Source organism: Saimiri boliviensis, chromosome 17, assembly GCF_048565385.1.
Source record: "Saimiri boliviensis isolate mSaiBol1 chromosome 17, mSaiBol1.pri, whole genome shotgun sequence".
Classification (NCBI taxonomy): domain Eukaryota; kingdom Metazoa; phylum Chordata; class Mammalia; order Primates; family Cebidae; genus Saimiri; species Saimiri boliviensis.
Window position 1 is genome coordinate 50619584 of NC_133465.1, and position 21706 is coordinate 50641289.

General features: G+C 55.0%; 1 protein-coding gene across 4 annotated transcripts in view; it reads left to right on the plus strand.

Annotated features, from left to right (window-relative positions):
• Positions 1-12215, plus strand: part of FMNL1 (formin like 1) — a 26069-nt gene extending 13854 nt beyond the window's left edge. For 2 of the 4 annotated variants that reach the window (XM_039476967.2, XM_074388776.1), the window contains 20 exons: positions 865-973; positions 2339-2415; positions 2593-2686; positions 3558-3632; positions 3948-4058; positions 5379-5528; positions 6049-6150; positions 6304-6556; positions 6792-7079; positions 7276-7400; positions 8050-8252; positions 8675-8909; positions 9058-9126; positions 9709-9789; positions 9869-9998; positions 10143-10306; positions 10521-10622; positions 10767-10862; positions 11099-11219; positions 11765-12215. In XM_039476967.2, the coding sequence (XP_039332901.1) occupies positions 865-973; positions 2339-2415; positions 2593-2686; positions 3558-3632; positions 3948-4058; positions 5379-5528; positions 6049-6150; positions 6304-6556; positions 6792-7079; positions 7276-7400; positions 8050-8252; positions 8675-8909; positions 9058-9126; positions 9709-9789; positions 9869-9998; positions 10143-10306; positions 10521-10622; positions 10767-10862; positions 11099-11219; positions 11765-11868 (2689 nt within the window). In that variant the 3' untranslated portion in view covers positions 11869-12215. Of the gene's footprint in view, positions 1-864; positions 974-2338; positions 2416-2592; positions 2687-3557; positions 3633-3947; positions 4059-5378; positions 5529-6048; positions 6151-6303; positions 6557-6791; positions 7080-7275; positions 7401-8049; positions 8253-8674; positions 8910-9057; positions 9127-9708; positions 9790-9868; positions 9999-10142; positions 10307-10520; positions 10623-10766; positions 10863-11098; positions 11220-11414; positions 11515-11764 lie in introns of all 4 variants that reach the window. The other 2 variants (XM_039476968.2, XM_039476969.2) reach the window with 2 other exon arrangements.
• Positions 12216-21706: the final 9491 nt, after the last annotated feature.

The following is a 21706-nucleotide window of genomic DNA, read 5'->3' on the forward strand; positions in this document are numbered from 1 at the left end:
CGGGGCATCGGGAAGGCTTCCCAGAAAAAGTGACACTGGAACTATGTCTTACAGACAGATACAGGCTTTACATGCAGCCATGGGGACAGGGAAGCGCATTTCAGGCAGAAGGAACAGCATGAATGAAGACTCCGACATTTTAGCACAATGATGAGAAAGGGCGACATGGCAGGAGGAGGGGAGGCCTCAGCCAGGTGAAGGCGGGGCCTCCTGGTGACACTGGGAATGTGACAGGATGGTCAGGGAGACTGACATGTGGAGGTCTCCGTTGGCAGTTCAGCAACAATGAAAACATCACACATTTGTTGGGGAAGAATGAGGGGGTACAGTCATATAGCACTTACTATGTGCCAGGCCCTGTTCTAAGCCGCTTTCATAGTCCCAACAACCCTGACAGGAAGGTACTATTGTTAGCATTCCTCCTTCAGAGGTGAGGAAAGTGAGGGGTAGGGAGATTAAGTGACTCGTCTAGTAAGTGGTGAGCTGGGATGCCCCCAGACGCTGGCAGTGGGAATTCAGATCTGCCTCTCACATTGCAAGATGAGCCCAAGTGCCCATGAGCCCCACCTTGTGGCAATCCTTCCCATGTCTCTTCCTTCTAGAGACCCTCGTCCCACCAAGTCGCTGGGAAGGGTCTTTGCTTCCACATCCCCTCTCCTTCAAGGGGGGATGTGCCAGACCCCAGGTCTAAGGACTGAGGAAGCCTGCCTGCCTTCTGCCAGCCTCTTTGGTTGAGTAGATGGGATATGGTACCGTCAGGTTCCAGATGTGCCTCCTCTTACCCCGGAGGCCATCTGAGTGGTGGGGGAGCAGGAAGCTGGGGCTCACACTGACCCCCACTGCCTCCTCCATGCCACCCCCCAGGCTGACCCCAGCCCACAGCAGGAAGGCCCTGCGGAATTCCCGCATCGTCAGCCAGAAGGACGACGTCCACGTCTGCATTATGTGCCTACGAGCCATCATGAACTACCAGGTTGGCTGGGGGACGTGGGACTGGGGGACTAGGGAGCCCAGCCTGTCCCCACCAGGAGCTACACAAGCTGCCGAGGTGCTGGGATCCACTGTCCTTTTACCCTCTGCCACGCTGGGGATCTTGGGCATCTGGGCTGTTGGCTTGGGCTTTTAAGGCTGACGAGTCTTGAGAGAAGCCTATGTTTTTGCTGCATCTGTCAGGTTCTCTGAGTACCTCTGCCCATGGCTGGGGCATGGAGGAGCCTCACATAGGGACTGGGCACGCCTACCAAGAAGGGCTGGACAGAGGGCCAGGGGAGAGCAACCTCGGGGTTGATTCATTTGGAGGGCTGATTGGTGAAGCTGGGTCCGCCTTCACTCAGCCAGCCTTTAAGCCAGCCTCATGGTGACCAAGGTGCCTGACACTGACTTTTGGAAACACAAAGGTATTTAAAAAGGGCCAGGTGTGGTGTCTCATGCCTGTAATCCCAGCACTTTGGGAGGATGAAGCAGGAGGATTGCTTGAACCCAGGAATTTGAGATCAGCCTGGGCAACATAGCAAGACCCCATCTCTATGAAAATAAAAAAAAATAGTCCAGGTGTGGTGGCTTATGCCTATAATCCGAGCACTTTGGGAGGCCAAGGCAAGTGGATCACCTGAGGTCAGGAGTTTGAGACCGGCCTGGCCAACATGGTGAAATCCCGTCTCTACTAAAAAATACAAAAAGAGCTGGGTGCAGTGGCAGGTGCCTGTAACCCCAGCTACTGGGGAGTTCTGTGGCAGGAGAATTGCTTGAACCTGGGAGGCGGAGGTAGCAGTGAGCCTAGATTGCACCATTGCACTCTGGCCTGGGAGACAGAGCAAGACTCCGTCTCAAAACAAACAAACAAATAAAGGCAGGCCAGGCACAGTGGCTCATGCCTGTGATCCCAGCACTTTGGGAGGCTGAGGCGGGCAGATCGCTTGAAGTCAGGAATTTGAGACCAGCCTGGCCTATATGGTGAAAGCCTGTCTCTACTGAAAAAAAAAAAACAAATACAAAAAAAAATTAGTTGGGTGTGGTAGCAGGCGCCTGTAATCCCAGCTACACAGGAAGCTGAGGCAGGAGGATCACTTGAACCCGGGAGGCAGAGGTTGCGATGAGCTGAGATGGTGCCACCGTACTCCAGCCTGGGTGACAGAGGGAGATTCCATCTTAAAAAAAAAAAAAAAAAAAAAAAAGGCCAGGTTTTGGAGGCCACAGAAGAAGTCGTGGTTTAATATATGAAGAGCTTCCTAAACTCGAGGGCAGTTAAAAATCAGTGTGGCGCAGTGCCAACTCTGCTGGGGGTGCTGGAAGTCCAGGGCAGCCTTCCTGGAGGCACTGACCTCTGCTTTCTCCCCAGTCTGGCTTCAGCCTTGTTATGAACCACCCAGCCTGCGTCAATGAGATTGCTCTGAGCCTCAACAACAAGAACCCCAGGTGAGGTCCAGGCCCTGAACCTTTCTCCATATCTAGAGTCTTCTCCTACTCAGCCCCTTGCTTAAGGTCCCAGGGGCTCATTCCGCACCCCTCATGCTCCTTCTAGCCAGGCCTGTGCCCACCCTTGCTTCGGGTCCTGCCTATTCTCAAGGGACAACCTGCCCCTTCTCTCTCCAGAACCAAGGCTCTGGTGCTGGAGCTGCTGGCGGCTGTGTGCCTGGTGCGGGGGGGACACGACATCATCCTTGCTGCCTTTGACAACTTCAAGGAGGTACCGGAGTCCCTCACCCAAACATGCACTTCCCCCTACTGTTGCTTGGAGTCTCGTTGTTGGCAGTGGTGGCCTCTGCTGGAGGCAGCTGGGAACATTGCGTTGGCATTTGGGGAATGCAGAGGACAATCTGGGATGGGGAAGTTTTGAAAGGAAGGTGCAGGGTCAGGTAGGGGCACCACCTGGGTAGGGGTAGGGACAACTACAGGGACCTGCTGAACCTCTCACGCAGCCTTGCCGGATCCAAATGAGCCTTGGTCCATGCCTCCAGGAGCTGCGGACTCCAGCTAACAGGCTTACAAGAAGTAGATGTGTGGGATGTGACAGGGTGTCTTCATTCATTCCTTTAATGACTCTTTATTGAGTGCCTACTATGTGTCAGGAACAGGACACTGGGACACACCAGTGAACAAAGGAAACAGGACAGGGAAGGACAGAAATGATATAATAAATGAGCAAATGACACAGTGTGTTAGGAAATGATAAATGCTGTGGGAAAATGCCAGCAATGTTGCAGTGGGAGGGGAATGGGTTGCAGGGTGGTCAGGGAAGGCCTCACTGAACCAGTGAGATTTGAGCAAAGCTGGGAAGGAAGCAGGGGACTTGGCATGGAAGTGAGAGCATGCTGGGCAGTTGGAACAGCAAGTGCAAAGGGCCTGGGGTGCAACTGTGCCAGGATGCCAGTGTGGCCAGCCTGGAAAAGGTGAGGAGGAGTGCCAGGTTGAGAGGGAGTGGAGGTTTTGAGCAGAAAAGTGACATGGCCCAACTTAGAATGAACTGGAGAGGAGCTTGCTGAAGCACAGGCGTGGCAGCAGGAGGTAGCTTAGGGCATGTGTCACCGGGCCTCAGTGGAGCCGTTCTCCTTACCCAGGTGTGCGGGGAGCAGCACCGCTTTGAAAAGCTGATGGAATATTTCCGGAATGAGGACAGCAACATTGACTTCATGGTGAGCTCAGGAGCCCAGCAGCCCGAGGCCTGGGCCAGGCCTTCTTGGGTGCAGGGAGCAGCTAGGGTCCTGGGTGCTGGACACTGGGCTCTGCCCCAGCAAAGCCGTAAGGACTGAGTGGTCAGTGGTGGAAGGGTGGATGCTTCAGGGGGCTGGCCTCGGGGAACATGGAGGTAAAATACTGGGCAGGCCAGAGCAGGGAGTGGGTGGAGTGAGAACTGTGGAGAAGGAAGGAGGCTTGGGGTAAGCGGAGGTGGCAGGCACTGAGCACCCCCCACCTAGAAGATCACAGCTCTGCCGCGTCCCTGCCCCCAGGTGGCCTGCATGCAGTTCATCAACATCGTGGTACACTCGGTGGAGAACATGAACTTCCGTGTCTTCCTGCAATATGAGTTCACCCACTTGGGCCTGGACCTGTACTTGGAGGTGAGCCCTGTACTACCCTCAGACTTAACCACCTGCCCACTACAGAGTACAGCTGAGTGGTTGGCAGCATGGGTGCTGGGGTCAGCCAGACCTGGGTTTAAATCCTGACTCTGCCATTTTCTGCCGTGTGACCTTAGATAGGTCTCTTTCTCTCTCTCAGTGTCAGTTTTGCCATCTGTCGAATAGGAGAATCATAGAAGATAATCTCGACTCTAAATGCATAAACCAGTGCCTGGCACATACCAGGCCCCCAGTGTACGGAGCTGTTTTTGCAGGCACTGGCACAGGTCAAGGTGGCCCAGGGTCTGGCTCTGGGAGCACCAGCCTCAGACAGGTGCTCTGACTCCAGCACATACCAGGGAACCTGGAGATACAGGGTGGAAGCAGGAGTTGGCTCATGCTGGGTGGGCTCAGGACGTGGAGGAGGTCCTTGCCCTGGGGAAGGTGGGCAGAGCAGCTCGGTGCTTCCTGGCCCAGCCTGAGCAGAGAAGCTGCAGCTCCTTCCCTGCTTCCTTTGGGAGGTTTCCTGGAGGAGGGGCTTGTAGCATATTGACATGTGCTACAACATGGATAAGCCTTGAAAACGTGCTAAGTGAAAGAAGCCAGACAAAAGTTCACATACTCTATTATTATGGATTCTTCTTCTTCTTCTTTTTTTTTTTTTTTTGAGACAGAGTCTCGCTTTGTTACCCAGGCTGGAGTGCAGTGGCACGATCTTGGCTCACTGCAACCTCTGCCTCCTGGGTTCAAGTGATCTTCCTGTCTCAGCCTCCCGAGTAGCTGGGATAACAGGTGCCTGCCACCAAACCCAGTTAATTTTTGTATTTTTAGTAGAGACGGGGTTTCATCATGTTGTCCAGGCTGGTCTTGAACTCCTGACATCAGGTGATCCGCCTGTCTCAGCCTCTCACAGTGCTGGGATTACAGGCATGAGCCACCTTGCCTGGCTATCTATGATTGGTTTATATGAAATGGGTAAATCCACAAAGACAGAAAGTATATTAGTGGTTGCCAGCGACTGGGGGAGGAGAGAATGACGAGTGACTGCTGATGCCTGTGGGGTTTCTTTTTGGGCTGATGAAAATGTTCTGGAATTAGTTAATGGTGACGGTTGCACAACCTTGTGGCTATACTAAGAATGACTGAATTGTATACTTTAAAATAAATTTTATGGTATGTGAATTGTATCTTAAAAAATGAAGAAGACGTAGGCTAGGGCTCAGGTCCCTTCCTCTGGGTGGTGGTGGGGGGGGGAGGTTGGAAACATCCCCCTCCCACACACATACCTGGCCTCACCCTGCTCCTTCCATCTGGGGACAGAGGCTTCGGCTCACCGAGAGCGACAAGTTGCAGGTGCAGATCCAGGCGTACCTGGACAATGTTTTTGATGTGGGAGCGCTGCTGGAGGACACGGAGACCAAGAATGCTGTGCTGGAGCACATGGAGGAGCTGCAGGAGCAGGTGGCGCTGGTGAGAGCTGGTCCGGACCCCAGCCCCTACATCATAGGCCCACAGGGCACTCGGGCCACAGGGCCACGTGGGCATGGGCACTGGGCACTGGATGGCAGGCACTGTTCTAGCTGTGCATTGGAGGTGCTGGCTGCCGGATCCCAGAGCCTGGCCTGAATCCAAAGCCTGAATCTGTTGGGTGTCTTTCTCAATGAGTGTGCGTGAGCGCCCTCGCTGCGCTGGATGTGGGAGGACGGCAGGCCCCTCCTCTACCCAGGCTCAGACCCCAGGTGAACTGAACTGGGGCCCCTCCCAGCTCAGTCTCCTCCTCTTCCTCCACCTCCCGCATCACTGGTGCCTTGGTTTCCCCTCCTTATTTGCTTGGGCTCGAGTGCCAGGCTCGGCCCACCCTTGGCACCTGGGCTGAGCGGATCTGGGAGCCTCCCCCAGTCTTCCAGGCAGGCATGCCTGATGCCGCCCCCTCACCGGCGGTGCCAGTGCCGGGCTGCGGGTCGGAGCTCACCATGTGCCGGTGCTACAGCTGACAGAGCGGCTTCGGGACGCGGAGAACGAATCCATGGCCAAAATTGCGGAACTGGAAAAACAACTAAGCCAGGCGCGCAAGGAGTTGGAGACCCTGCGGGTGAGGCTGGGAGGTGAGGGGTGGGCCGGGCTCCCAAGAACAGGCCAGCTGCGGCTGCTAGGCTTGACATCTCCCTCCTCCCCGGGAAGAGGATGGGGGCTCGGTGCCAAGGAGCCTGCTGGTGGGCACTGACCCCTCCTGTGGGGCTCGCAGGAGCGCTTCAGCGAATCAACCGCCATGGGCGCCTCCAGGCGTCCCCCTGAGCCTGAGAAAGCGCCTCGCGCTGCCCCGATGCGGCCCTCGGCCCTGGAGCTGAAGGTGGAGGAGCTGGAGGAGAAGGGGTTAATACGTATCCTGCGGGGGCCCGGGGATGCTGTCTCCATCGAGATCCTTCCCGTCGCTGTGGCAACTCCGAGCAGCGCTGATGCTCCGACTCCGGGGGTGCCCACCGGATCCCCCAGCCCAGGTGGGCAGGAGCTTCAGGCTGGCAGGGATGGATGCAGGGCAGGGTCTGGAGGGGAGCCCGGGGGCATCTGTGGCGGGCAGAGTTGGGCGAGGGAGGTTTGGATTGTAGGTTTGGCTCATGGAGGAGCGCATGCGTAGAGAGGGGATGTGGAGACGAGCCCACCCAAGCCTGGGAGCTGACTTGCATCTCCCTCCCGACCCCCCCCTCCACCCCCGCACGGCCCTCGCCGGCTCAGATCTCGCACCTGCCGCAGAGCCGGCTCCTGGAGCAGTGCCGCCGCCACCGCCCCCACTGCCCGGCCTCCAGTCCCCGCAGGAAGCCCCGCCCCCGGCACCCCCTCAGGCCCCGCCCCTCCCGGGCAGCCCCGAGCCCCCGCCAGCGCCGCCGCTGCCGGGAGACCTGCCGCCCCCACCCCCACCACCGCCACCACCTCCTGGCACTGACGGGCCGGTGCCTCCGCCACCGCCACCTCCGGGAGGTCCCCCTGATGCCCTCGGAGGACCAGGCTCAGAGCTGGGCCCAGGTGAGTGGAGTGGACCACCTTGGGCCCGGTGCTGGGGGGAGATGGAGGAAGGGACCTGGGCCTCAGTGTCCTCCAGGGTCCTCTGACTGGGGGCCTCTTGCTGCCTCCTGCTTGCCGCATCAGCTCTCTGTGGGCTCAGGTTCCCCCCAGTACCCCCAGCGCTCACCACTCCCCCCACCCCTACTTCCCATCTCAGGACTGAAGGCCAAGAAGCCCATCCAGACCAAGTTCCGAATGCCACTCTTGAACTGGGTGGCGCTGAAGCCCAGCCAGATCACTGGCACTGTCTTCACAGAGCTCAACGATGAGAAGGTGCTGCAGGTGAGTGGCCTTGCCTGGCTCGGAACGTGGGCACCGGAGGAAGAGGGGACTTGCCTGGATCATGCTGGGCACTGGGGGTGGTCATTTCTTCCATGCCATTTCACAGATGAGGAGGTGGAGACCCAGGGATGGGCATGAAGCCAGACTGACTGGTATCTCTAACAGGCAGAATCCTGCCTGCCCATGCCTTTTCCTCCTCCCTGCAGAGAGGTGCACCCCACACCTGCCTCCTTCTGCCTCCAGGCCTCCTTCCCTCCGCTTTCCCACAGACAACTAAGGCTTCGGCCCCACTGATTCCACTTCCAGTGTTCCAAAATGATGTGTTCTCTTACCTCCAGACCATTGTTGCCCTTGTTCCATCTGTTCCCTCTGCCTGGAATGTCCTTTCCTTCCCCTTTTGACCACTGGCCAGTTCAGCTCTTCCTTTAGCTCTCACGGCGCCAAGTCTGGGTCCCAGGGTTGGGCAGCCCTCCTCCTCCAGCCTCCCTGGGCTTCCCCTGTGCCTCCCATCAGGACTTGTGGTCAGGCTGAATTACTGGCTCTTTGCTGCTCAGGGCCAGATGGATGGGTGGCTCCAGCACCGTGCTCAGCCATGAGAGTGCCAGCCCCTAGCCCCACCCAGCTCCACCTCCTCACCCTGTACCCTCAGGAGCTGGACATGAGTGACTTTGAGGAACAGTTCAAGACCAAGTCCCAAGGCCCCAGCCTGGACATCAGTGCTCTCAAGAGTAAGGCGGCCCAGAAGGCCCCCAGCAAGGCGACACTCATTGAGGCCAACCGGGCCAAGAACTTGGCCATCACGCTGCGGAAGGGCAACCTGGGGGCCGAGCGCATCTGCCAGGCCATTGAGGCGTGAGTGTCCCTGCCCTGGGCTTCGGGCAGCCCGGCCCCTCTGCTAGGGAGGGTTGTCAGGCAGATCCTAGTAAAAGCCTCAATGGTGAGCTCTTTCATCAAGCTTCATTCTAACCCTGGTCCAGGAAACTTGTCCCCATTTTAAGGTGGAGAAAACTGAGTCCATGCCTACATTAGGACATCCCCCTTCCTGCCTCTTTGCCTAGCTGTGAGGACACAGGCTAGGGATTTACACTGATACACGATGGCAACCCCAGCTTCGCAGCTCCTAGTTTCTCTGCATTCCTACCTCTTGCTCTCTGAAGCTGTTGGCAAATAGAAAATACTGAAATTCATTTATTCAATCAAGGCAGGGGTAGCCCTGCTCCCAGGGACCGGTGGGTATGGGTGATGTCCATTCTCCCCTCCCCTTCCTCCCACAGGTATGACCTACAGGCTCTAGGCCTGGACTTCCTAGAGCTGTTGATGCGCTTCCTGCCCACGGAGTATGAGCGCAGCCTCATTGCCCGCTTTGAGCGGGAGAATCGGCCCGTGGAGGAGCTGTCGGAGGAGGACCGCTTCATGCTGCACTTCAGCCGCATCCCGCGCCTGTCGGAGCGCATGACCACACTCACCTTCCTGGGCAACTTCCCGGACACAGCCCAGCTGCTCATGCCGGTGTGGGCGGAGCGGGCAGGGTGGTGTGGCCTCGGTGGGGATGGACAGGAGGCAGCTCTCAGCCTGGGCTGAGCGGGGAACCTGGGAGTACTTGAGCCTCCAGATGGAGGAGGCACAAACTAACCTCACCTCCCCATCTCACCCCCAGCAACTCAATGCCATCATTGCAGCCTCAATGTCCATCAAGTCCTCTGACAAACTCCGCCAGATCCTGGAGGTGAGGGGCCAGGAGGTGGGACCCACTCTTGCCTGTTCTGGAGAGTGTGAGAGGGAGACCCAGGCCCTGCCCACCTGCAGTGCAAAACAAGATAACGTTCCCACTTCTCATGAACATGCTGAGAAGGACAAAGCTAAGGTGGGCGGTGAATGGGAATGCCCACAGCAGCCGTGTCTGTAGCAGCTTATCTGGGACCCTGCCGGAGGGCTCAGCCCCCTCTAGGGTTGCTCTGTAAGTAGCAGAGCAAACTTACCTGCTCAGTGGGGGGCCCAGGAGCCAGTAGAAATGGCTGGTGGAAAGGCAGCGACCACACAGCCTAGTAGGGGATGCTGGCAACAAGTTTTGGGGCAGACTAGTGGAGGACAAAATGGGGTCTGCCCATGGTGCTAACTGTGCACATGTGTGCGACCTGTGTGTCCGCACATGTACATGTGCTGTGGCTCTGAGGGGCCTGTGCAGGAGTACATGGGCGCTGAGGGTGTGGGGCCGGCTCCTTGCCACCTTTTCTCCTCCTTGTGTGATATACTCAAGTGGTGTTCGCAGCCCTGGCACCCTGCTGAGCCTCTCCCCTGCCTCTCCCAGATCGTCCTGGCCTTTGGCAACTACATGAACAGTGGCAAGCGTGGGGCAGCCTATGGCTTCCGGCTCCAGAGCCTGGATGCGGTGAGGAGGAGTCCCCGACCTGGGGGCTGGGGCAGGGGACCGGCTGGTGGCCTGTGGCTTATAACAGGTCCTCGTGCAGCTGTTGGAGATGAAGTCGACTGACCGTAAGCAGACGCTGCTGCATTACCTGGTGAAGGTCATTGCTGAGAAGTACCCGCAGCTCACAGGCTTCCACAGTGACCTGCACTTTCTGGACAAGGCGGGCTCAGGTGGGGGCACACAGGTCCTTCGGTGTGGGGCGGGCTGTGGGCTGGGGTCAGTTGGGAGAAAGCTAGGGGGCCACAGGATTAAATTGGGGGTGGGGGGCTGCCTCTCTGATTCACTGACCTGATACCGCCCCATCCCTGGCCTAGTGTCCCTGGACAGTGTCCTGGCAGATGTGCGCTCTCTGCAGCGAGGCCTAGAGTTGACACAGAGGGAGTTTGTGCGGCAGGATGACTGTGTGGTGCTCAAGGAGTTCCTGAGGGCCAACTCACCCACCATGGACAAGCTGCTGGCAGACAGCAAGACGGCTCAGGTGCACCAGGGCCGGCCTCTCCGGGAGGTGGGGGATGTAGGAGCACTAGGTGGCCCATCCTGGAGGGGTGTGGCTATCGCTGCGACCCCTTGGGGGACTGCAGCAGGAACAAGGGGCCACCCTGCCTGGGAGGAGCTGGGATCAGGTGGCCAGTGTCCTAAGGGGTACAGGCTGTAAGAGTCTCTGCTGGGGGACTGACAGGCTGTGCCCGCAGGAGGCCTATGATTCCGTGGTGGAGTACTTTGGAGAGAACCCCAAGACCACATCCCCAGGCCTGTTCTTCTCCCTCTTCAGCCGCTTCATTAAGGCCTACAAGGTATTCGGGTCTGGGGCAGGCTGGGAGCCCTGTGGGGCACTGAAGCCTTTCCGCTGGACAGCGAAGTGGTAGGGCTGCTTCCGTTTAGGGGGTGGGTAGGGCAGTAGGGAGGGCTACCCTCATGGAGACTGCCTCGGCCCACAGAAAGCTGAGCAGGAGGTGGAACAGTGGAAAAAAGAAGCTGCGGCCCAGGAGGCAGGCGCTGACACTCCTGGCAAAGGGGAGCCCTCAGCACCCAAGGTAGGCAGCTGCTCCTGGCCTAGGTACTGGGCTGCAGGGACACATGGCATCGCATCACCCTCTGGTGCCACCCCCACACCCTCACTGTTACAGACAGACCCTGCCCCAGGAGGCTGGGATGGGAAAGGGTTCCTTCTGCTCAAGCCAGCTGTCCTTGCTGTGGGGGACCATGCAGATATTCCAGGGTTTTGGTGGTGCGGGGGCATCCTGGAGCTGGAGGTATAAATTCCCCCTAGTCACCGCCCAAGGCCCGGCGGCCACAGATGGACCTCATCTCTGAGCTGAAACGGAAGCAGCAGAAGGAGCCACTCATTTATGAGAGTGACCGTGACGGGGCCATTGAAGATATCATCACAGGTAAAAGGGCTTGGCCAGGCCTTGGTCTTATCTTCAGTCTGTCCTTCTGTGCTGTCTTCTGACCCAATCCCCTACCGTCTGTGGGACTGGCTGCCACACTGCCTCTTGCTACTTTTTCTGTTTTTCTTTCCTTTTTCCATTCTCTCCTCCCCTTCACCTGCCTCCCACCCTCTGCCCCGCCCCGCCCCCGCTCAGTGATCAAGACGGTGCCCTTCACGGCCCGCACCGGCAAGCGGACATCCCGGCTCCTCTGTGAGGCCAGCCTGGGAGAAGAGATGCCTCTCTAGCCCCTCAGGTATCCAGATGACGTGGCCTCTGATCCCATGCAGCCCCCGGGACCCTTGAGGGAACTGAGGCATGCTGCCTTCTCCCGGGCCAGTGCATGGCTGGGATGTGTTTTGGGGGGGTGGTTCTGGCAAATATAAACAGTACCCCTCCATGTGCACACAATGTGAGTCCTTAGGAGGCTGAGCTTGTGCCCTGGAGCGATGCTCCCAGCTCGGGGCAGACTCCTGAGGGGTAAATGTGTCTCCTTTGGCTGCCAGATCTGCGGAACCAGCCCTACATCCGCACAGACACAGGCCGCCGTAGTGCCCGCCGGCGTCCCCCGGGCCCGCCGCTGCAAGTCACCTCCGACCTCTCGCTGTAGCCGCTATTTCTGCAGGTGGATTCTGCAGGGGTGTGGGGCGGTGGGCAGGCTGAGGCTCAAGGAAGGTGGTCCTCAGCTCGGCTGGCCGGGCAGCCCCTCCTTCGCTGTGGCCCGCCTCAAATGGGCTGGTGCATCCTCCTCCGGCCACAGAGGGCAGCATCGCCCGCTCCTCCTCCCAAACGCTGCTTGCAGCACTCATCCCAAAGCCCCCTCCAAATAGCCATACTTAGCCTCAGCGGGAGCCTGGCCTGTAACTTATAAAGTGCACCTCGCCCCCTCAAGCCCCAGCCCCGAGGATCGTCCATGGACCTTATTTTTATACGAGATTAATAAAGATGTTTGCAAAAGATCAGCGTCGGCTCCGTGCCTGCCGCAGCCACCCGCAGCCTGTTTCGCTCAGCAAACGCTTTACTCGTGCAAGCTCTTCTTAGCAGGCCTCTGCAAACCAGCGGGCGCCGGGGAGAAGGGCTGCTTCTCCGGTGGAGTTGTCGGGGAGAGAGCCCCCTTCGAGGGGCGCGGCGGCTCAGGTGTCCGGCCCAGGATCCCGGCTGGAGACCGAAGGGGGCGAGCGCAGGGGTGAGCGGGCAGCTGCGATTAGACCCGCAGGGCCAGCCCCGCAGCAGTTCTTCCGGCTGCCCGGCACTGTGTGCGCCAGTTCTGCCTCCTACCTGGGCAACTGGTCCCTTTTCTTTTCGCTCTGCCCAGTACTTAGTGACGCCAGGAGAGACCTCACTTTACCTCTCCGCGCGTCCCGCCTCCGTCTCCGCCTGCCGGCCCCCGTTTCTTCCGGTCCTGCCCCCGCCCTCCGCCAGCCGGTATAGCCCCATCTGTCTGTCCCGCCTCCGCGCACCTGTCCCGCCCCTCACTGCCTATCCCTCCCCCGCCCGCCTTGGCCGGGCCTAGCTGCCCCGGGTTGAGCCGGATCTTGGGGCGGACGGGCTGGTCGGGCTGGGGAAGGTGGACGCTGGGCTTCGCATCCTGCGTTCCAGGAGTTCCGGCCCCTCCAGGTTAGGAATCTGACAGTAGGGGCGGCGTGCACCTGGGGCGGGCGCCGGGGAGGAGGTAGAGGAGAAGACGGTCGTCAGAGCGGGTCCTGGGGGTTGGAGGCGAGGGCGGGGGTTGTGAATGGCTGGGAGAGGCCCCTCCCGCGGGTCCCCGCGCCCCGAGCCCTGTCGGGGGCGCATCTGCTTTGTGCAGTTTGTGTAGCCAGCGCGCCAGCTCCTAGTTGGAGAGGCCGCTGACGCGCGCCGCCTGGCAGAAGGAGGTGAGGCCAGCGTGGGAGCGCACGGAGCGCCCGTGGCCGCGGGACCAGCCCCACCCCTGCCCCTAGCCTGGGCTGAGCAGCAGAGCCCTCTCCTTCTTGAAGTGGTAGCTTGGAGAAGAGAGGCGGGGGGGCCGCCTCAGACACCGCCTGCCCCAGCCCTGTCTGTCTCACAGGCGCAGAAGCCACAGCAGGGCGGGAAGCCCCTGCTTTGTCTTTGTCCCAGGGCGGCTTGGGGCCCAGGAAACAGACCCAGAATTCAGGGCTCTCGTCTCTAGGGCAGGAACATCAGGAGTCCCTGCACGGAGCAGGGTCTGCTCCCCACATCCTAGGCCCAGGAGCTGGTATGGTTGCGCCCACCTCATTACCTCCTGTGCCAACTTGGAGGGCACAAAGCCTTGGCCCAGCAGCTTGAACAGCATTTCCAAGAACAGGTCTGCAGTCCCTGGGGGCCACAGACCTGGCTGTTCCTCACCTGGCCTTGGGGCAGAGAAGGTGGAGAAGGGAGAGGAGGGGGCTCCCCCAGGCCAGGTCCATCCTCCTCCAACAGCCTTGCCCCTCACCCATGCACTAAGCCAAGTGGTGGTTGTCATCGAGGACACTCATGAAGTCACTGAAGCTTGGCCACCTGGGGAGAGGGGAGAAGGAGCGCTCTGGGTGCCTGCCCCTGCAGAAGGCCTGCCTTGCAGATGTCTGCTGGCAATTCCAGGTGTTAGAGAATCCAGTCCTGCCTCTAGCCAAGGGCAGACCCCAGTTTGAATGGGGGAGAAATGGCCCTTGCCTTGGGGGTTCCCAAATGAGAATTAGGATAAACACAGCCGCAGCGTTTGCAGGCCTTGAGATAGGTGTGTTGGTTAGGGCACGCTTCCTGGAAGAGAGAACTTTAAAATAGGACCAGGCTAGGATTTTGTGGGAAGAGGAGGCATTCTTTTTCTTTTCTTTTCTTTTTTATTAAGACGGAGTTTCGCTCTTGTTGCCCAGACTGGAGTGCAAAGGCGCGATCTCGGCTCACTGCGACCTCCGCCTCCAAGGTTCAAGCGATTCTCCTGTCTCAAGCCTCCCAAGTAGCTAGGATTGCAGACATGAGCAAGTGTGCCTGGCTGATTTTTTAAAAATTGTTAGTAGAGATGGGGTTTCTCCATGTTTGTCAGGCTGGTCTCCAACTCCTGACCTCAGGTGATCCACTGTGCCCGGCCAGGGGAGGTATTCTTTAGAAGAATGCCTGGAGGTGGGAGAGGATAAGAGGACAGGCATGAGGCACCCGCTATCTAAGCCTGCCTTCCGCGGAGCCTCGCACGTCTCCTGTAGACTCAGCTGGACACCCACATTGCCCAAAGCTGCTCAGCAGCTTTCCTTCTGCACTGTCCATGGTGCCTATTGGGCTGGAGCTGAACCTTTTGAAGATATCCTGGAAGGCTGAGGGTAGAGGGGGACAGGTGGCGAGACAAACCGCCCACACAGGAACCCTGAGAGCTGTCCACTCTAGCTCAGGTGAGACTGATGACTTGGCTCATTCCAACTCCCTCCTGGGTGTTATAAATTTTTATTTATTTATTTTGAGACAGAGTCTCACTCTTTGCCCAGGCTAGAGTCCACCTCAGCCTCCTGAGTAGCTGAGATCACAGGTACATGCCACCACACCTGGATAATTTTTTTAATTTGTTGTAGAGGTGGGGTTTTGCCATGTTGCTCAGGCTGGTCTCGAACTCTTAGGCTCAAGTAATCCTCCTGCCTTGGCCTCCCAAACTGTTGGGATTACAGATGTGAGCCTCCACGTCTGGCCTATAACTTTTAATATAAAGAGTGGCCGGGCGTGGTGGCTGAAGCCTGTAATCCCAGCACTTTGGGAGGCCAAGGCGGGTGGATCATGAGGTCAAGAGATCGAGACCATCCTGGTCAACATGGTGAAACCCCATCTCTACTAAAAATACAAAAAATTAGCTGGGCATGGTGGTGCGTGCCTGTCATCCCAGCTACTCAGGAGGCTGAGGCAGGAGAATTGCCTGAACCCAGGAGGCAGAGGTTGCGGTGAGCCGAGATCACGCCATTGCACTCCAGCCTGGGTAACAAGAGTGAAACTCCATCTCAAAAAAAAAAAAAAAAAAAAAGAAATTAATATAAAGAGTAGCAGTGGCTGTTGTGTGTTGGTACATATTAAGTGCCCATTCAGTCCTCATGTCTAAAACTCATCTTTGAAAAACATTGAAAATTCAAGGTCACATGTCCAAGGTCACGTCTGGCAGTCTGGCTCTGAAGCCACAGTGCTTTGGAGCCCTGCTGGTGCCTGGCATTTAGCAGGCACTGAACATTGCTGATAATGAATAAAGTGATTCTGCTTGGAGGGGGCCCTGCCAATATCAGGACATGTTATTTGGGGGAGCATTGGGGCTGTGGTTTCTTTTACCTTTATCCCTGTGGTCCTAGACCCCATGAGGCAGGGGAACTCAGATCACCCCCACCTTTTTTTTTTTTGAGATGGAGTCTTGCTCTGTCGCCCAGGCTGGAGTGCAGTGGCACAATCTTGGCTCACTGCAACCTCCGCCTTCGGGGTTCAAGCGATTCTCTTGCCTCAGCTTCCTGAGTAGCTGGGATTACAGGCACCCGCCACCATGCCCAGCTAATTTTGTATTTTTAGTAGAGACGGGGTTTCACCATGTTGGCCAGGCTGATTCTCGAACTCCTGATCTTGTGCTCCTCCCACCTCAGCTTCCCAAAGTGTTGGCATTACAGGTGTGAGCCACCGTGCCCAACCTTCTTTCCCCCACCATTTTTTCTAGTTCTTTACCTTCTTTTCCATCCTGTTCATCATCCATCTATTCATCCATCTAAATATCTGCATTCAGCTATCTACCAATCCATTGAGTTTTCTTTTCCTCCCTCCTTCACTTACACACACACACACACACACACACACACACACATTTTTGTGAGCCCTAGGGTTGTAGAGGTGAGCAAATCAGACAAGCATGGAGGGATGGTCACAAACACTGGCTTCCTGCAGTGACCCCAGCTTCAGGGTAGGCAATCTCTGTAGTTCTTTCCTGAGCACCCCCTAATTTGATTACCTACTCCCAATCTTGGGGTCCTCACCTGCCAGCTGCTGGGGTGTCAGGGGCAGCAGATTCTCACCTTTCAAGCTGCCCCAGGAGAAGCAGGTTGGAAAGGTCTTTGCACCCGTTGCAGAGAAATGGCAGGGCCAGCGAGGTCTTACCCCAAACCCAGCCCCCCCAGGCCTGGTCTCCAGTCCTTGCCTTCACCTCTGAGACCCAACATCTGGACCTGACTCTACTGGATGGGCAACCACAGGCCCTGGATTTCTCTGGCCCTCCTCATGGTGTGCTCAGCCTTTGCAGTCATGGCTGCTACTGGCTCCATCCGGGTCAGCCAGGCAGCGTGCAGCTGCAGCCTCCCTTTCTGCATCCTGCCAGCCTGCTCCTCTGCTGGATCTCATGTGAGCAGCCTTTGAGGCTGCCGTGGAGGCCTTAGAGGCAGGGAAGAGACAGGGCAGAGGGGCCCAGCCCACTCAGATACTCAGACTCCAGGGGACCTGGGACCAGGCCTTTGGGTGTACAGTTCCACCTCCTCCCAGGGTCTTCCACATGAGGCTGTGCCACAGCCCTCTCTGCAGGGAACTCTGGGGGAAGGGCTAGGGCAGTGATTCCCCCCTCCCTGGGTGAGGGAAAAGGACCCTCCTCCAGCCCTGGTCACCTGTTTGACTCAGATCTCTTGGTCTTCTGCCCTCTGCTGCCTGAAAGGCAGAGTCACAGGCTCTGAGGCTGGTCCAGCACTCCAGCCCAACAAATGCCAGTCCACCTTCATGGTGGACTTCGGCATCTTTTGGCAGGAGGTGTATCCTGTCCCTCCCCAGAGGTCCACTTCCCCCAGCTGAGGCGCCTGCTGCTGCTCTTTCTTCTTTTGAGTTTCTGCCTCCCTTAAGGCATCTGAATCTGCAACTCTACTCTAGATGCTGAGTCAGGATGGCAGAGACCCAAAGAGAGAAGCAGGTCCAGGGACTTGAAGCCAGGAGTAGGAGGGTAGGGCCCAGCCCAATACACACCCACCTATCATGTTTAAAAAATACCCCAGGAAACCTAAAACACTTAAAAGAACAGAAATCAAGTAATGTTTGCTCTCAGGGAATTAAACTAGAAATTAGTAACAAAAGGATAGCTGGAAAATCCCCCAATACTTGGAGATGAAACAACACACTTGTAGGCGGGGCATGGTGGCTCATGTGCTCATGGAGGTGCACTCCAGCCTGGGCGACAGAGTGAGACTCCATCTCGGAAAAAAAAAAAAAAAATTAGTCCAGCACTTTGGAGGATCAAGATGGGTGGATAGCTTGAGCTCAGGAGTTTCAGCCTGTGCAACATGGTGAAACCCTGTCTCTACAAAAAAGAAAAAAAGCCAGGCATGGTGGTACACACCTGTAGTCCCAGCTACTTGGGGGACTGAGGCAGGAGATGGTTTGAACCCAGGAGGTCAAGGCTGTAGTGAACTGAGATTGTGCCACTGTAGTACTGCCTGGGTGACAAAGTGAGAACCACCCCCCCCACACACACACACAAATGTCAAAATAATACATGGATCAAAGAAGAAATCTCAAGAAAAATTTAAAAATATTTCAAACTTGATGAAGATGAAAATACAGCTTATTCAGCATTTGTAGGATGCAGCAAAAGCAGTGCTTAGAGGGAAGTTTATAGTGTTGAAAGTATGTCTAGGCCGGGCGCGGTGGCTCAAGCCTGTAATCCCAGCACTTTGGGAGGCCGAGGCGGGTGGATCACGAGGTCGAGAGATTGAGACCATCCTGGTCAACATGGTGAAACCCCGTCTCTACTAAAAATACAAAAAATTAGCTGGGCATGGTGGCACGTGCCTGTAATCCCAGCTACTCAGGAGGCTGAGGCAGGAGAATTGCCTGAACCCAGGAGGCGGAGGTTGCGGTGAGCCGAGATCGCGCCATTGCACTCCAGCCTAGGTAATGACAGCGAAACTCCGTCTCAAAAAAAAAATAAATAAATAAATAAATAAAATAAAATAAAATTAACAAATCAATCTCTCTCAGGAATATGATCACAAAAATCTTCATCAAAATATTAGCAAATTTAATTCAATAATGTGTAAAAAGAATTACACATAATGACCAAGTGGGTTCATCTATGAATTAAAGGCTGGTTCAACGTTTGAAAACCAGTTAATATAATCCATCACATCAACAGCTTAAAGAAGAAAAATCACAAGATCATATAAATAAATGCAGTAAAAGCATTTCACGAAATTTAACACACATTAATAATAAAAACTCTCAGCCAATTAGGAATAGAGGGGAACTTTCTGTACTTGATAACAAACATTTACAGAACACCTACAGCTAACATGATACCTAATGGTGGGTGAGAAACTCAAAGCTTTGTTGCTAAGATCAGTAGCAAGGCATTGCTTTTTTTTTTTTTTTTTTGAGATGGAGTTTCACTCTTGTTACCCAGGCTGGAGTGCAATGGCACGATCTCGGCTCACCGCGGCTCACCGCAACCTCTGCCTCCTGGGTTCGGGCAATTCTCCTGCCTCAGCCTCCTGAGGAGCTGGGATTACAGGCACGCACCACCACGCCCAGCTAATTTTTTGTATTTTTAGTAGAGACGGGGTTTCACCACGTTGACCAGGATGGTCTCGATCTCTCGACCTCGTGATCCACCCGCCTCGGCCTCCCAAAGTGCTGGGATAACAGGCGTGAGCCACCGCGCCCAACCGGCATTGCTTTTAAACATCATATTGGAAGTCCTAGCTAATGCAGTAAGACAAGAAAAGGAAACAAATGATATACAGATTGGGAAGGAGAAATAAAACTGTCATGGTTTGAAAATGACAGGATCTTTACACACACACACACACACACACACACACACACACACACAAGAATCTAGACCACAGAGCTACACAGTTCACAAATTTTAACTCAAAGTAGATCGTAGACTACATGTAAAACACAAAACTATACAACTCTGAGATAACAGGAGAAAACCTAATTGAGCTTGAGTATAGCAATGACTTTTTAGATACACATGAAATACATAATCTGTGAAATAAATAATTGATAACCGGCCGGGCGTGGTGGCTCAAGCCTGTAATCCCAGCACTTTGGGAGGTCAAGGTGGGTGGATCACGAGGTCAAGAGATCGAGACCATCCCGGTCAACATGGTGAAACCCCGTCTCTACTAAAAATACAAAAAATTAGCTGGGCATGGTGGCACGTGCCTGTAATCCCAGCTACTCAGGAGGCTGAGGCAGGAGAATTGCCTGAACCCAGGAGGCAGAGGTTGCGGTGAGCCGAGATCGCGCCATTGCACTCCAGTCTGGGTAACAAGAGCAAAACTCTGTCTCAAAAAAAAAAAAAATTGATAACCTGGACTCTATTAAAATTAAAAACTTCTGCTCTGTGAAAGACAATGACAAAAGAATGAGAAGCCAAAGTCTGGGAGAAGATACTTGCAAAAGACACACTTGATAAAGGACTGTTATCCAAAATATGTAAATTACTCCTAAAACTTAACAATAAGTCCAGGCATGGTGGCTCAGTACTGTAATCCTGGCAGTTTGGGTGGCTGAGGAGGGAGGATTGCTTGAGCCCAGAAGTTCAAGTCTACAGTGAGCCATGATGGCACCGTTATACTTCAGCCTGGGTGAGGGAGAGAAAACTTGTCCCAAAAAACAAAACCCTTCAGTAAGAAAATGAACAGCCAGATTTTTAAAAAAACAGTGAAAAGGCAAGTGTGGTGGCTTACACCTTTAATCCCAGCACTTTAGGAAGCTGACGTGGGAGGATTGCCTGGGGCCAGGAGTTTGAGATCAGCCTGGGCAACAAGCAAGACCCCATCTCTACAAAAAATAAAAAGCTTAGCCAGGCATGGTAGTTCACACCTTTGGTCCCAGCTTTTTGGGAGGCTGAGAGGTGAGGATCACTTGAGCCCAGGAGTTCAAGACAACGAGCCACTGCACTCTGCCTGGGTGACAGAATGAGACCTTGTCTTAAAAAAAAAAAGAGATCTAAACAGGCACCTCACCAAAGAATATACACAAATGGAAGTAAGCATATGAAAAAATGTTCAACATCATATGTTACAGCGAATTGCAAATTAAAACAATGAGATACTACTACGTACCTATTGAGATGCCAAAATCCAAACGCTACCACCACCAAATGCTGGTGCGGATGTGGAACAATAGGAACTCTGATTCATTGCTGGTGGGTATGCAGAATGGTGCAGCCAATCTGGAAGGCAGTTTGGCCGTTTCTTATGAAACTAAACACACCCTTATCACATGATCCAGCAATCTTGCTCCTTCATATTTATCCAAATGTTTTGAAAACTCATATCTGCACAAAAACCTGTGCATGGAAGTTTATAGCAGCTTTATTCATCATTGTCAAAACTTGGCAGCAACCCAGATGTCCTTCATTAGGTGAATGGATAAACAGTGACACACCCGGACAATGAAATAGGATTTACCACTAAAAATAAATGAGCTATCAAGCTAGGAAAAGACATGGAGGAACCTTCAATGTGTATTACCAGGTGAAAGAAGTCAACCGGAACAAGCTGGATACCGTGTGATTCCAATTCATTCTGGAAAAAGCAAAACTGTGGTGACAGTAAAAGGACCAGTTGTTGACAGGAGTTATAGGGGCCAGGTAGAGCACAGGATTTTTTTTTTGAGATGGAGTCTTACTCTGTCACCCTGGCTGAAGTGCAGTGGTGCAATCTCGGTTCACTGCAACCTCTGCCTCCTGGGTTCAACCAATTCTTCTGCCTCAGCCTCCCAAGTAGCTGGGATTACAGGCGCCACCACTACACCCGGCTAATTTTTGTATTTTTAGTGGAGATGTGGTTTCACTATGTTGGCTTGGCTGGTCTTGAACTCTCGACTTCAAGTGATCCGCCTGCCTTGGCTTCCCAAAGTGCTGAGATTACAGGCATGAGCCACTGCACCCGGCCGAGCACAGGATTTTTAGGGCAATGAAGCGACTCTGTACCATACTACAATCAAAACCTATAGAACAGGCCAGGCGCGGTGGCTCCAGAGTAAAGTGCTCTGTAATCTCAGCACTTTGGGAGGCTGAGGTGGGTGAATCACCTAGAGTTAGGAGTTCAAGACCAGCCTGGCCAACAGGGTGAAACCCTCGTCTCTACAAAAATACAAAAATTAGCTGGACATGGTGGCAGGTGCCTGTAGTCCCAGCTACTTGGGAGGCTGAGGCAGGAGAATCGCTTGAACCCAGGAGGCGAGGCGAACAGAGGGGTTGCAGTGAGCTGAGATCCTGCCATTGCACTCCAGCCTGGGTAACAGGGCGAGACTCAAAACAACAAGAACAACAACAAAAAAACCCATAGACTGTAGAATACCAACAGGGAACCCCAGTGTGAACTGTGGACTTTTGGTGTTGATGATGAGTCAGCTGTAACAAATGCACCACTGCAGGATGTCCGTATTGCGGGGGAGGTTGTATGTGGGTGGGGACAGGAGTACATGGGAACTCTGTACTTTCCACTCAGTTTTGCTGCAAACCTAAAACT